Raw genomic sequence first — 15,077 nt, forward strand, 5'->3', positions numbered from 1 at the left:
TAAAATAATTTACTCTTACACATCCCGTTAAGAAATAAATCCCTAAATACAACACACATTACTGTATCACTGTTATATGACATAAAAACACAGTAAATAAAGTAAGTTTATGTTTTAAGAAATTACAGTTATTTAATATTGAGATGAAAATCCCTTTTAGAGATCTTCATTTGCCTGAACTAGACCCTGGTGAGGTACCATCACTCTGTGACTGCACTTAACTGAGCCAGTGGGTGTTGTCAGGGGAAAGTTGCTACACAATCTTTTTTGATGGTTGCTGAAAAAATACACATAACTATTTTTAAATCATTTTGTTTAGTCAATCTGAATGAAACGATCATATATGGGATCTACTTAAATTACAACTTAAATAACGCAACATGGTTCACCAACTTGCTTCTCTTTATATTTTGCTTTTCACATTATAAAATAAATTTGACATTTTTTCAGATGTAGGTCATTTCATAGGGTGTTTTACAAAAAGACAATTTGTAATGTTGATTTAATTACAAACAACATTCTATTAAGTTTTTGCTTCACACCTTTTAAGTGATAACAGCACCATTACTCTGTGACTGCACTTCTGAGGTCGTTGTCAGGGGTAAGTTGCTACACAATCTTTTTTGAAAATCGCTGAAAGCAAAAAAAAATACAATTTACTATTTAAAAATTACTTTGTTTAGCCAATCTGAATGAAGTGATCATATGGGATCTACTAAAATTACAACTTAGATAATGCAACAACTTTTAAGTGATAACAATCATAGCTTTCATAAATATGTAATTTAAAAAAAGGCTTTACATTTTGTGGCAGAGTAGTTATTCATAAATAAATCTAAGTATTGGTTACATTGCCCTTTCATTTGGTCACTGAATAGGCAATTGATTGTTACAACTATATGTTGGTTTTGTAAGATAGAGATACCTTTGACTGACATGTCTATTATGTGAACTTACTGCAAAGATAATTGGTTTCATCATTTATTTAAAATGTTAATCACCCACCAAAACAGATCTTTGTAACTGTTAAATAATATCATTAAATTAAACATAACATTATAAGATAACAATGTAAAGAAAAACAATACAAACCTGTTTAACAGTTCAAAGCATTTCCAAAAGGGCCGCTTCATTACTCACTGAATTCCTCTTTTAGAGACTTGTTGACACACAAAATGTTGATTTCCACATTGTAATTAATTGTTTAAGAATGTCCATTAAAGTATATCAGGATATTATTAAACTTCAACTTTAAAAATTCCCAACATTGCTTTGAAACTACATTTCAGGTCCTGCATGGATCTATGTTTACACGTTCAAATTTGGCTCCCAACCAATCAGAATGGATTATACACATTCCAGCAAGCCAGTAAAGATAGCCCCAGTTTCACATTACAAGTATCAAGCCGGCAGGATTTGTTTGTTAGGGGTTTATGATTATTTTCAAGTGAACTGTTGAAGAGGTGTATACAAGCACTGACATTACAATTTTTCATAGATAGCATCAGAGGAAGGCAAACTAAACAGTTAACCCCAGTGGAAATACATATATACTACCATTAAAGCAAAGCAGTTTTCATAAGTCACGGGGGGGGGGGGGGGGGGGGGAGGGGGAATTGAAAAACAACTTTCAATTTGTATTCAACTCTAAATCAAGTTAACTGTAAGAACCTTAATTCAAAGATATTTTATGATTATAGTAGATCTACATGTACTTTAAGTGTTTATAGGTAAATTATCATTACATACTCACATATTTTAATATTATGACATGTAATATATACATGTATGGCAATTATTGTATAAATTGAACTGAACATAAATATTGTTTTTCTTGTATAGGGCAAAAATTAATGTTTCTCATAATAAACATTTAGAAACTTGAATCAGAAGTCTATTTTTTTAAATTATTTAAGTCCCATTTTGAAATTTTGTTTCAATAGTTTTCTAAGTCCAATATTCTGCCTTGCTTAATACTGCCAAGTACCAAAATTCTGTCTTGCTTAAATGCAGAGTGCTAAAAATCTGTCTTATAAAAACGATAAGTATAAAAATTCTGTTTGGTATAGTAATATGTACAGATGAAATTCTGCTTCATTGTAATTCTGCTTAAAAAATCTGTACAGTTTTCCAGGCAGATTCTAGGTCTGTGTCCTCTTTGTACAGAATAAATGAATTCTGTCTTGATTCTGGGCAGACTTTGTACAGACTCAGTACAGAATCTGCAAAGAATTTTCGTACAGGGATCCTCACTCTGTACTCTTAGATTCCTGAATACATTTGTGAACAAGAGAGCAGTCTTGATATAACTTGCAGCTTGAAATATGTACACTTTGCCATATTGAAATATTTTAAAATAACTTGGAACATATGCAATCCATCATAAGACAACTTGTCTGTAATCCTCATGTCTCTACATCAAGGTCAAGGGCGCATTTAGAGTTCAACAATTAAATTTGGCAAAAAAAGCGTGTCTGCAAGTGAACTGTTAGGGCATTCTAAAGAAGTTCTGTAGTTCCTGATTATCTCTATTTTGGTCCCAATTAGGGAGCTGAAGACATTAACCGATTTTATGCCTAGTGTCCTGAAAAAAACCTTGGAAAACAGCGTAGACCCAGATGAGACGCCGCATAATGCGGCGTCTCATCAGGGTCTACACTGTTTGCTTAAACAAAATTCTGTTAGAAATATTCTAAAAATAGAAATAAATATACCATACATCCCTAATTTTGGAAAAATAACTTGATCCAATTTAGAAGGATGGGAGAGTCCATGAGGCATAAATGGGTTAACATGTGGAATCCCTTCTCAAGAGTTCATATCTGGCCATTATTTGTATTATTATTATACTTTAAAGTAATTCTTAATGGACTGCATCGTATACTAGAGATGGGAAACTATTTTTCTGGCCTCATTTATTTGTCTCTGTATATGTTACTTAGCAGTTTTAAAGATGTTCACATGTTTTCCTATTTTTGATGTTCAATATATCAGTATTTTGAAATGTTAAGCATTTTAAAATTTTATCATTTTATGAGGAGTTACGGCTCTAATGAAGTGGTCCCTTTTTAGGAGCAGGTGTGGGTATGTCACATCTGTCACAAGAGGAGACAACTCGTGCTCAGCTCAGGCCTTTGGTACCCAGGATGTGATGTGGACGATGATGTCCCCTTGGCTCGCCACGTGGACAGACGGCTCAAGGAACTTGAGGTTAATGGATTTAAAAAAAAATCGGTTTGTTTTTGTCAAGTCAGTATTGGTTAAAAATAATTCTCCAGTTACAAATAAAGGGTTGTCCCCCACAAACTGATACAAAAAATTGATTATTGCTAGCAAGTGTTAGTTTTGATCTCTTGTCAGCTTTATTTGTTGCTAAGCTGAACACTGAGATTTTGTGGTATGTGGCTCTCTTTCTTTTGAAGTCCATCATCTGTCATTTTGTTCCAATGACATCTCCTCCAAAACTCTTTCAATAAGTATCAGAATTTATATTTCAACATTAAAAGTATGCATGAAATCGTTTGTTATCACCCCAGGGAACAAAAAATGATGTCAACACAATCATGTGAGTTATAACTTCAAAATAACAATTGGCTAGACATCTTAAGGCGGCCAGCTTCATAATAGAGGGCCAATAATAGACATTGGGACCAACTCCGCCATGTGTTATTGTCTGAATAAAAAAAATTGTATGTACTAATTTGCTTGTAGTTACAAATATAAAGAAAATTATGTCAGATGTCTCAAGAAGTGCCCTTGACGTTTCTTCTGGTTAAGGTTTGCTACAACAGTGTTATTTTCTCTGTTTCTACTACAGATATATAATTAAAATTTTAACTGACCGGTAAATGTGACCACTTTAAGCAGTATGCCTTTTTTGCACTAAGAAACGTCAGGTGTTAAAGTTTGCATGCATTATGAAATTCAGGTTAAGTATCCAATTCATGTACATATCTTTGAAACTAATATAGATAATCTTTAAAAACTCAACACATGTTATTGAGATCATTATTCAAGGTCACTGACCAAGGCTCATAACTGTGATAAAAAGTCTTCAAAGATATTTACACAAATTGTGTACACAGTAAGTGTTAAATACTTTGCTTATTTTGCAAGTATAAAAACTTGCAGCTTATGGGTGAAGGTTTTGAAGTCTCGCTAAATATACTATATTTAGCGCTTTAGTAATATTCTCTACGTGAGTCGCGTTCTGAGAAAACTGGGCATAATGCATGTGCGTAAAGTGTTGTCCCAGATGAGCCTGTGCAGTCTCTTCTTAGCAAAAATCCAGTTTAGACGGAAAGTGTCGTCCCTGATAAGCCTGTGCAGACTGCACAGGCTAATCTGGGACGACACTTTACGCACATGCATTATGTCCAGTTTTCTCAGAATGAGATTCATATGAATTTGAGCCTAGTTCTGGGAAAATTAGGCTTAATGCATGTGCCTGAAGTGTCATTCAACATAAGCCTGTGCAGTACGCAGGCTTATCAGGGATGACATTTTTTGCTCTTGTGATATTTTTTGTTAAAAAGAGGTCTCGTCAGGCAGAAAGTGTTGTGCCTGAATAGTCTGTTCAGTCAGCATGACACTTTACACACATTCATTAACCCTTTGCATGCTGGGAAATTTGTCGTCTGCTAAAATGTTGTCTGCTGAATTTGTAAAATAAGCATTTTTTCATTTTTTTTCAAAGAATACTATCAGAATAGCAAACAGTTTGGATCCAGATGAGACGCCACGTTCTGTGGCGTCTCATCTGGATCAAAACTGTTTGCAAAGGCCTTTAAAATTCGGTTCCCGCACTGAAAGGGTTAAGCAACAACATAAAGCTTGAAAAAGTCTCATTTGATAAGAAAGTTTGTGCTATCTTTCAGCATGCAAGTTCCATGCGAGGTCCGTTGACACGCTCTATCTCTGTGGAGGGTACAGGAAGCACGCGAGGGGGAGGTAATGGCGGCCCCTCTTTGTCCAGACAGATGTCTCTACCCGACTACGACATGCCGCCGGCCTTCAACGCCCTACACACGCTGGAAGTCATACTTGTAGGGGTACTAGTCCAAGTTATGTGCATGAATGGCGGAATCTACTGTCATCCATGTCTGTGTTTTTCCACCAGAGTATTAAAAGGACTTGTTAAAAATATTGGTAATTTTGAAAAATGGAATCACATGGGTTTACTAAAAAATCTATTGTGTTATTAAAAGTGTCAAATTAATATAGTAGCAAGTAAAAAAGTTGAATACCGGTAAATAATATTGCCTATATCAGGGATTCGAACCAGGGACCTCTGGAAGCAAAAGCTATTGCGCTACCAATTCCTCTTGTAGCCTTTCATATTGACAGGTGAAAGATAACCTATATACTTTTACTCGATGTTATTTACAAATTATGAAGGAAAAGCATTACAAATGCTTTATTATGTTACCAATTTTGATTGATAATTGTTCATTAATGAACCGATAGTTTGCTTTGTCAGGAGTAGTATTTTCCTTGTATAAACATAATGCATTCTTTTTTGAATCTATGACAATTATTTTGAAAATCATCATTTTACCAAACTGTGAGCGAGTCCCTTTAAATCATTAGTGAAAATTTTACAGATTTTGATATTTAAGTGCTGGCAAGTTGCCAATGGCTTTTTTGAAGACTGAAAAGTATGTCAATGTTCGATTTTGCTGTCCCAGATGTAGTTGTTTTGGTTGTCACTTCTGTTGTATAGGCCATCCACCGTACCCTATAATGGCCTTTATTGTTAATAAGAATACATGGAAATTTGTATTCATTTTTAGCTTCTGTTGCCAAGGCTTGGACTGGAAGTTTGTATACATCTAGTCAGACTTGTGTTTAGTTTATTTGTCACTTGAGGTATCAGTGGTGCATAATTCCACTGACCCATTCCGATTGCCAACTAAAAATTTTGCTTTGGCAAAAACAATTTTCTAAATACTTGCTTGATTGGATGACCCGATTTGAAATCAGTCTTTGCTTTGATTTTGTCACAGCTGCTTGTCTGGTACCCATGTGATGAGACTGCAGTGTTGCGTCTCAATGCTAAAAAATTGTTTGATCATAATGTTTGTAACAATAACCAGTCAGTTTTTTTGTGCTTGTTTTGTTTTTCATTGACACCGATATGTTACCGCAGAATGTCAAATAAGCTTATGTCCACGACCTACATATTTGGAGTTTTTTGAAGATTAAAAAGTTAACTGGTTAACCTACTGAAACTATCAGTTAACAGTTTTACATTTTTGTGCTAAGGTTAACTTAAAACTTTTTGTAAAATAACACTTTTTTCATGGAATTAATAGTACGCTTAAAAATGTTCAGTGAAAATACTGCCAACTTTCACTGGCCCCTACTAAGAACAACATGCCACACCAATTACGGGAACAAATAACATGTCAATAAATACAGTAATAAACCAAAATACAAGAACCTTTGTGGTTACAAACAGTGGCTGAGTTTTGATAATTGACACTATTGCTTTGATGCCCCCAGCACTGCATTAGGCAACTTTGAATTAAGAAAGCACATTATTGAACTAATTTGATTACAAAATAAAAATTAAACAGTTATTAAAACAAATCATTAAATGTAGTAAAACACAAAACTCTGCAATTTTGTCCTTTATTGTAACACATATGCTGTAACCCAAATGTAAAATCAACATACTGCAAACAATGAAACATAATAATTGCATAAGAAATGATGTTTCACTATACAAACTTAATCCACTTTACGTTGACCTGAAAGAAAAAAAACAATATCTTGATATTAAGTAAATTTTAAACGGAAATATAGTAGAATGAACAAAGAATCATTTACTAACTCACTAGGAACGAATTAGCTATGTCGTGGGAACGACTTGCTAAGTCGAGGGAAAGAGATAGAAAAAAGAGGTGTGCAAAACTAAATAAAAGAGGATTGCTATGAAGAAAATAACGGTGCAGTAAATAAAGGAGAGATGCATTAAACAAAAGAGGAGATGGAGCGACTTAGCTAACTCGTTCATACGAGTATTAGTCAACCAATCAAATTGTTTGTTATATAAATTAAACTTTTACCCATGATCATCATTATTGCACTCATCTTTTATTTAGCTTTGCAATCCTTTTTTTTATCTCCTTTGCTCGACTTAGTTACTCGTTCCCAGGACATAGATAACTCGTTCTCTCCAGTTAGTAAGTTGTTTCCTTGTGTTCATATGTTGTGGGAACAAGAAAGAAAAAAAGAGGAGTGCACTTAATTGTTTATGTCCTGTTTTGTTTTATGCACTCTTCTTTATTCACTGCACTTTTTTCATTGCACTCCTCTTTTATTAGCTCACCTGTCATGAAGTGACATGGTGAGCTTATGTGACCGTGTTATGTCCGGCGTCGGTTGTGCGTGCGTGTGTGCGTGCGTCCGTCAACAATTTGTTTGTGTAGACAATAGAGGTCACAGTTTTCATCCAATCTTTATGAAATTTGGTCAGAATGTTTATCTTGATGAAATCTGGGTTGGGATTATATTTGGGTCATCTGGGGTCAAAAACTAGGCCACTAGGTCAAATAATAGAAAAGCCATTAACAATTTGTTTGTGTAGACAGTAGAGTTCACAGTTTTCATCCAATCTTTATGAAATTTGGTTAGAATGTTTATCTTGATGAAATCTGGGTTGTGATTGTATTTTGGTCATCTGGGGTCAAAAACTAGGTCACTAGGTCAAATCATAGAAAAACCTTGTGTAGACAATAGAGGTCACAGTTTTTATCCAATCTTTATGAAATTTTGTCAGAATGTTTGTCTTGATGAAATCTGGATTGGGATTGTATTTGGGTCATCTGGGGTCAAAAACTAGGTCACTAGGTCAAATAATTGAAAACCCTTGTGTAGACAATAGAGGTCACAGTTTTCACCTAATCTTAATAAAATTTGATCAGAATGTTTATCTTGATGAAATCTGGGTTAGAATTGTATTTGGGTCATCTGGGGTCAAAAACTAGGTCAATAGGTCAAATATTAGAAAAACCTTGTGTAGACAATAGAGGTCACAGTTTCATCCAATCTTTATGAAATTTGATCAGAATGTTTATCTTGATAAAATCTGGATTGGGATTGTATTTGGGTCATCTGGGGTCAGAAACTAGGTCACTAGGTCAAATCATAGAAAACCCTTGTGTAGACAATAGAGGTCACAGTTTTCATCAGATCTTAATTAAATATTGTCAGAATGTTTGTCTTGTTACAATCTGTGTTGGGATTGAATTTGGGTCATCTAGGGTCAAAAACTAGGTCACTAGGTCAAATAAAAAAACACTTGTCGACAGTAGAGGTCACAGTTTTCATCCAAACTTAATTAAATTTGGCCAGAATGTTAATCTTGATGAAATCTGGGTTGGGATTGTATTTGGGTCATCTGTGGTCAAAAACTAGGTCACTAGGTAAAATCATAGAAAAACCTTGTGTAGACATTAGAGGTCATAGATTTCATCTGATCTTAATGAAGTTTGGTCAGAATGTTTATCTTGATAATATCTGATTTTGGATCGTATTTGGGTCATCTAGGGTCAAAAATTAGGTCACCGGGCCAATTCTAGTAAAACCTTGTGTAGATGAAAGAGGTCACAGTTTTCAGAATGTATTCATTAATGAAATCTTTCTTGGGATTGTATATGGATCTGATAGAAATTAAAGTTGATGTAGCAAGGTTAGTCAGGTGAGCGATTCAGGGCCATCATGGCCCTCTTGTTTAGTTTTGCACTCCTCTTTTTTCTATCTCATTCCCACGAGTTACTAAGTAAGTATGTCCTGGGAACAAGATATAAAAGAGGAGTGCGTTTAAAAAAAGCGGCCGATATGTAAACTCTATGCCATCGTAGAATATTGCCTTGATCATTCAATGAAATGTTATACAGTTTTTGTGAAAATATTGAATTGGTTGCCTGAACAACAAGCTTGTGAATTCTGTAATGGCTTTCTACTAGCAAATTGGTATGTTGCATTTTTGTATGCTACAAGATTGCTAAATTGCATTCTAGTTGTGCATGTGTGTTTGGCTGCTTCATGCAAAAGATCACTTTCATTCTAGTTGTATGCATTAACAATGTGTTTTACCCTGCAGGAAAGTGGACTCAGTGATAATGTGAGTGAAAACACGAGTCCAGAACCTCTGAATGCCAAGGTGGTCAGTCCAACAGAGTCCGAGGACTTAAAAAAGTCCATGGTTTCCTCGAATGGCGGCAGTATCAGAGGTGAGCATGTCTGGATAGAATCATATTGTAATATTGTTTCATTAAAAGATGTAGATGAATGAAATAAGTTAATACAAATTGTTATGAACATTCAAAGTAAGAATTGTAAATCTGTTACAACAAAGACATTATTGATTATTGAAGGGAGTTAAAATATCAAGATACTCATTGATCTGTCTGCCTATTTGTCCTGAAACTTGTAGGCACTCTAATTTCTCCATATATGGAAGCATTTCTCAAAGTTTACCTGCATGAGAAGGCGTGTTAAATGGAAGTCAAGGTCATATCTTGAGGTCAAATGTCAAAATAATTCTCATTATTGGCAAATTGGCCCTTTGCTCACTGTAACATCCCCATGCTTCCAAAGATTTTGAAATAACTTGGCACAAATGTTTCCCAAAATAAAAAAACTATGTCATGCAAAAGACTCGTGGCTATCTTTGAGGCCTACGTCAAACTTTGATGTCAAAGGTTAAATTTAATGTCATTATTGACCAGGTTTTCCCAAAGAAAAAACTGGTTATTAGATTGGCGAATGTCGGCGGGCGGGCTGGTGGGTGGGCGGAACAAGCTTGTCTGGGCCATAACTTTGTCGTTCATCGGAAGATTTTAAAATCATTTGGCACATTTGTTAACAATCATTAGACAGTGTGTCACGCGAAAGAATTACGTCAATATCTCCAAGGTCAAGGTCACCCTTTGAGTTCAAAGGTCAAAAATGGCCATAAATGAGCTAATTGTCTGGGCCATAATTATGTCATTCATTGTAAGATTTTAAAATCATTTGGCACATTTGTTCACCATCATTGGACGGTGTGTCGCACGAAAGAATTACGTCAATATCTCCAAGGTCAAGGTCGCCACGACTAAAAATAGATTTATTTTGAGTAGTCTCCCTTTATAAGACTTTTTTTTCTAATTGAAAACCTGATTTTGTGACAATTTTGTCCTTTGTTTTAAAAAAGAGCTTTCACTTCCTGTAACTTCCCCATTCTTTGACAAATTTAAAATTAGTTTTTAGCAAATGTCCACCAAAATGTGTTGGTTTGACGTGCAAAAAACACATGTTGCTACTTAAAGATCAAGGTCCTAATTTGTGGTTATATTTGTTGTTAAAAAATTGATATTTATCCATTTTGTCAATTAATATATTGCCAAAATTTGACCAGACTTTATATTAGTCAGAAAAACACCAGACTCTATAACTTTAAAATGCATTAACAGGTTTTAAAACCCAGACAGTTTGCATGCACTGCAAGAATCAACTTTCTACCTTGGAGGTTATATTGGAGATAAATAATAAATGCAGCACTGATTATCAAGGCTGTATGTCTTTGTCAAAGTGGGTTGTGATGTAAGCGTATTACTCATTATTAATTATAATTAATCATTAATCAGTGATAGCTCTAGTTACAATACCAATTATTTTGTAAACAAAACATGCATGTCTTTTCAATTTTTCTTAAAAATACATTTTATCAGAATAATTTTAATTATTATTCATGTCTATCGGATCATTACTTCTAATTACAAAAACTGTATAAAGTACATGTTTAAAATTGATGTTCTAGAATTCAGTGTAAAATATACTTTTGCAGATAGGATAGTAATAATCCTTTGGTACATGCATGTGCCTAAAGTGTCGTCCCAGATTAGCCTGTGCAGTCCGCAAAGGCTAATCAGGGACGTCACTTTCCGCCTTAATTGGATTTTTGCTAAGAAGATACCACATTTACCTGTAAACGGAAAATGTCATGAAAGCGTAACGTGTCGTCCCTGATTAGCCTGTGCGGACTGCACAGGCTAATCTGGGACGACACTTTACGCACATGCATTATGCCTAGATTTCTCAGAACACGACTCATTTATTGTGATATTTCTATCCCAAGGCTTTCTCTCCTCAATGGTTGGAAGTTGTGGTGAATACATCCTTCATTGCTTGTGTTTGTGCTTTGCATGACCCAGCATCCCAGCTAGCTCTTGCATTATTGTTGCTTCGTTTTTATTATTTACCTATTTAAAAAGGTGTAATTTTAACCCTGTCCCAATCAGAAGCAAAGTGAAAATGGCTATGTGCAAACAGCATTAAACCAGAACAGCCTGCGAGTTACTCGTAGTCTATTCAGGTTTTATGCTGTTTTCTGCTCATCAGTATCTAAGGGTTTAATTAAATCTTACTTTCTAAGGGACGAAAATTGCTTTAAAATACGTATCTAATTAAATGGTAACGGGTTAAATAAGTGATTTAGCAGGCAGGCTGGCAAGTGGGTCAACTGTGTCTGATCTTTGTTCATATCATTACTTCTGTCAGTATTTATGGAGTGTCAAATAACTTGGCAGAAGTGACAGTTATTGTGTAGCTCCAAAGAATCTGGGCTCTGTATTGCCAAGGTCTTCTGAGCAAAACTTGTCAAATCAGTTTGAGGAAATGTTTTGGCAGAAGTGACAAGCATTTATAGCAAGATGAGCAAGAACCAGGTCTCAAGTCAAGGTTAAAGTCGTAATATAAGAAATTAATGCTTTAAGAAGTTTTCTAACCTTAACCACACAAAAGCTGTATTTAGAGGCATATCTTTGTAAAAACTACACTCTTGCCCTGTCTATCTGTCCTGATAATGATGATATTAGGTTTATACAATGTAAAAGTTTTGTCTAGAACCAGCAAAGCTTACAACAACACCTAATTACCAAGGCAACTGATGTTTATTACCTTTTTATCATATCCATTTCATTAGACCTCATTTAAACCTTGAACTTTACCTTGAACATTTTGGACTCTTCATTGTGAAATCAGTTAACTTTGGTGATATTCTGTAAACTAAAGCTGGTTCTCCTGAATAATAAACTTAACACAAGTGTGTTTCCCTGCTGAATTAACTGTGAAATTTCCCCAATGTTCTCTTTCCTTTATTAGACCTTACATAACTTTCTGTATCATTTTGCACCCCCCCCTCCCTTAAAAAAATTGTTGCCTTAGAACTGCTTCATGTAATTTCTGTTTGAAGGTAACATGGGTTGTAAGTGATTTTTCTTTCTTTTTTATAATTAACAATTGTTTTTTCGTTTCATTAAAAATTAAATAGCTTGGTTTTTAATTCCTTGTAGAGTTGTAGCCCTTTGAAATTATTCAATTTGTTTATTGCCGGGCTTTAAATTAGTGTTATGTGATTGCGCTATAGATTCAGTGTTTGCAATATTTATGCTGCAGAAATAAGGCATATCATGGTTATAGATTTGTCTGGCTCAACTTCTTTCCAACATTCTGTCCCGCTTCTTGTGCACAGCATATTCACAAATATTGAGGAATCAAATGCAAACATCTTATAACACAATATCATGTGAACTCGGATAAAACATCAATCTTGGAATAACTTTTATTTTTTCATCAGTGCATTATATGTTGTTTTACCTGTTGTATTTGTTTATGTTTACAATTTAGAAGTCAAATAGACACTAATGTGTGTAAGTGAATCATTGAAATTGAGTTTACAAAAAACTGGATGTTTTATTGGATTTTTGTTTAAAAGAGGCACACAAAAAAAGGACTCAATTTACTTGAAGTATTTACAGAATATTGCAAAAATAATATCAGAACATGAAATGATCTGTTTTGTTTGAGAAAATCACCAAAATTAAGTCCATTCAGTGTTTGATGACTTATTCCTAATAAACATAATACAAGATACAGGACTCTTGCTTCAGGATTTACAGAGTAATTGCCCTTTTGTGAAATTTGTTGTGCAGATTAGTTCTCTCTTAGTATTTAAAGTATTTAAATGAAACTAAGCACAAAATATTGCCCTTAAGTGAGTAGAGCGTAATCCCTATTGTAATGAAACATATTTACATGAAACAACTTTTAGTTTTCGGATACTTGAAAATAATTGTGTCCAAAAATTTAGATAAAAAAATATTCAAAAATTAAAGGTGTCCGAAAATTTAGAGACAAAAATTAAGGTGTCCGAAAATAATAATTCTATATAAATATATGCAATAAATCAATATACAATAATTTTCTTGTGAAACATTCATCTTTTTCTGCTTGAAAAATAAATAAATAGAACAGTAAAACAGAAAACATACTGCTTCCTTTAAAGGACAACACTGTTTCGAATGCTGTTAATTGAATCCATTACTTGCTACTGGTATACATGATTTTTTTACCCAATTACGCAAATGTACCGGGTAATGGTCCATTGCCCTCTGCATGTATCTGTCAGGTTTTATGACTGCAATCCGGTTGTAAAAATCCATGATCGCAGTGTTACAAGATAAGCGAAAACAGGGCAGAAGTCTCTAGAATAGCACGGTAAAATGTACTTTCCGAAAATTTAGACACATAAATTATAGGCGAAAACCTGTACGTCCAAAAATTAAGAATAACAAAAAATAATTATTTTGGCTAAAACAGAGGGTGTCTGAAAATTTAGAGTTTCAGAAAACTAAGAGTGTCAGAAAACTTAGAGTAATTACGGAAAGTACATTAATCAAGGACATTGAGTAATTGCAGCGTATGTAAACGTATTTATATTATAGTTTGGGAGTTATTACCTTTGGGTTGTGTTTTTAAAGTTGCTTGTATTGCACATAACTTTGTAAGTAATGAAGGGATTCAAAAGAAACTTCATATAATTATAGAGGGCATTAAGGGAAAGTGGAAAGTATACAATTAATAAATACATATAAACTGCTCTTGTTTTCCCAACTTTGAAGATCAAACCAATATTTCGGAGGCATAAAACACTTAATAAAGACCCTTGTTTGTTTTCAATTATTTAATTAATGTTATATACTGTCTGATACCATTACATTTTTAGGAAATATCCATAACATTTTAAGAAATGTAATTTTCTATTCATTTATTAACTTTAATTATTAAAAAATCTTAATATATAACAATATTTGAGCTTAAAAAGGTGTTTTATAATATATCAGCACTGAACTTTATTGATATTTAAATGTTTAGCACACTTTAATCATGCATGCCATACGTCCCGGATTGTCCGGGACAGTCCCGGAAATGAAGAACTTGTCCCGCTGTCCCGGAAATCTGTCAAATGTCCCGGAATTTACAAAATCCATAAATACATGTACCTTATCTTAAGCTTAACTGCACCTCGAATCTGTGTATATCTGCAGCGTCTCCATGACAATGCCTACCCGAATAGGCAGACTACGCTACGTGTCAAAATCGATCAATTAACAGGGGTCCTGTTATTATATCGATTGTCTCACGTTCGCGGTCAAACAAAAAAGGCGGCATTGTTTAATGTCGTTGTAAATTGACTTTAATCTACTATGCATTATTTCCCGCTGCGTAAGGGCAAAGGATAGTTGTTCACACATCTTAAGTCCAATATCGCTGAGTAAAAAATTAAAAGCAGTTTATGTTCGCATGTTTAACCGACAAAGAAGTTGAGTAAAAAAGAAAGCATATAAAAACGTCATCCTCACACGGTTTATTATTGTCTTGTTCTAAACCCCCAGTAAACATAACGTTAAAACAACTATTGTGAATTGATTTGAGTTGACGATCTAACGGTACTGTATTGTTGTATTTTTTTATTATATAAATGTTATAAATGAATAAAGGCGTATCAACAACTACGCGTTACACACACCGGTCTTAATAACAATAACGCAGTGACGTCACCATCTATGTTTAGAACGCTTACACTGAAAACACGTGGCTTGTATCTAGTAACGGAAGTAGAAATGTTTAATTTGACGTTAATAGATCAAGTGTATTTCGGATAGGCTTTCGAACTTTTGCTATTAACGATGCGAAACAAAAAAAAAAGTACCAAAAATGCATATGTCTTTAAATATCGCTACATT

The 15,077-nt window shown here is 34.1% G+C and overlaps 1 protein-coding gene and 1 long non-coding RNA gene across 2 annotated transcripts in view; one reads left to right on the plus strand and one right to left on the minus strand.

The window, feature by feature from the left end:
* LOC127865073 (uncharacterized) overlaps positions 1-15,077 on the plus strand; it is a 56,007-nt gene that overhangs the window by 9,239 nt on the left and 31,691 nt on the right. The window contains exons 3-5 of the mRNA XM_052404949.1: positions 3,073-3,210; positions 4,878-5,051; positions 9,110-9,239. Coding sequence (XP_052260909.1) covers positions 3,073-3,210; positions 4,878-5,051; positions 9,110-9,239 — 442 coding nt within the window. The remainder of the gene's footprint in view (positions 1-3,072; positions 3,211-4,877; positions 5,052-9,109; positions 9,240-15,077) is intronic.
* On the minus strand, positions 147-1,233 carry LOC127865132 (uncharacterized). Its single transcript, XR_008042506.1, has 3 exons — positions 1,093-1,233; positions 543-633; positions 147-277 (listed from the first exon to the last, which is right to left on the minus strand). It is a non-coding gene; the product is annotated as an uncharacterized LOC127865132 (long non-coding RNA).

Source organism: Dreissena polymorpha, chromosome 1 (assembly GCF_020536995.1).
Source record: "Dreissena polymorpha isolate Duluth1 chromosome 1, UMN_Dpol_1.0, whole genome shotgun sequence".
Taxonomy (NCBI): domain Eukaryota; kingdom Metazoa; phylum Mollusca; class Bivalvia; order Myida; family Dreissenidae; genus Dreissena; species Dreissena polymorpha.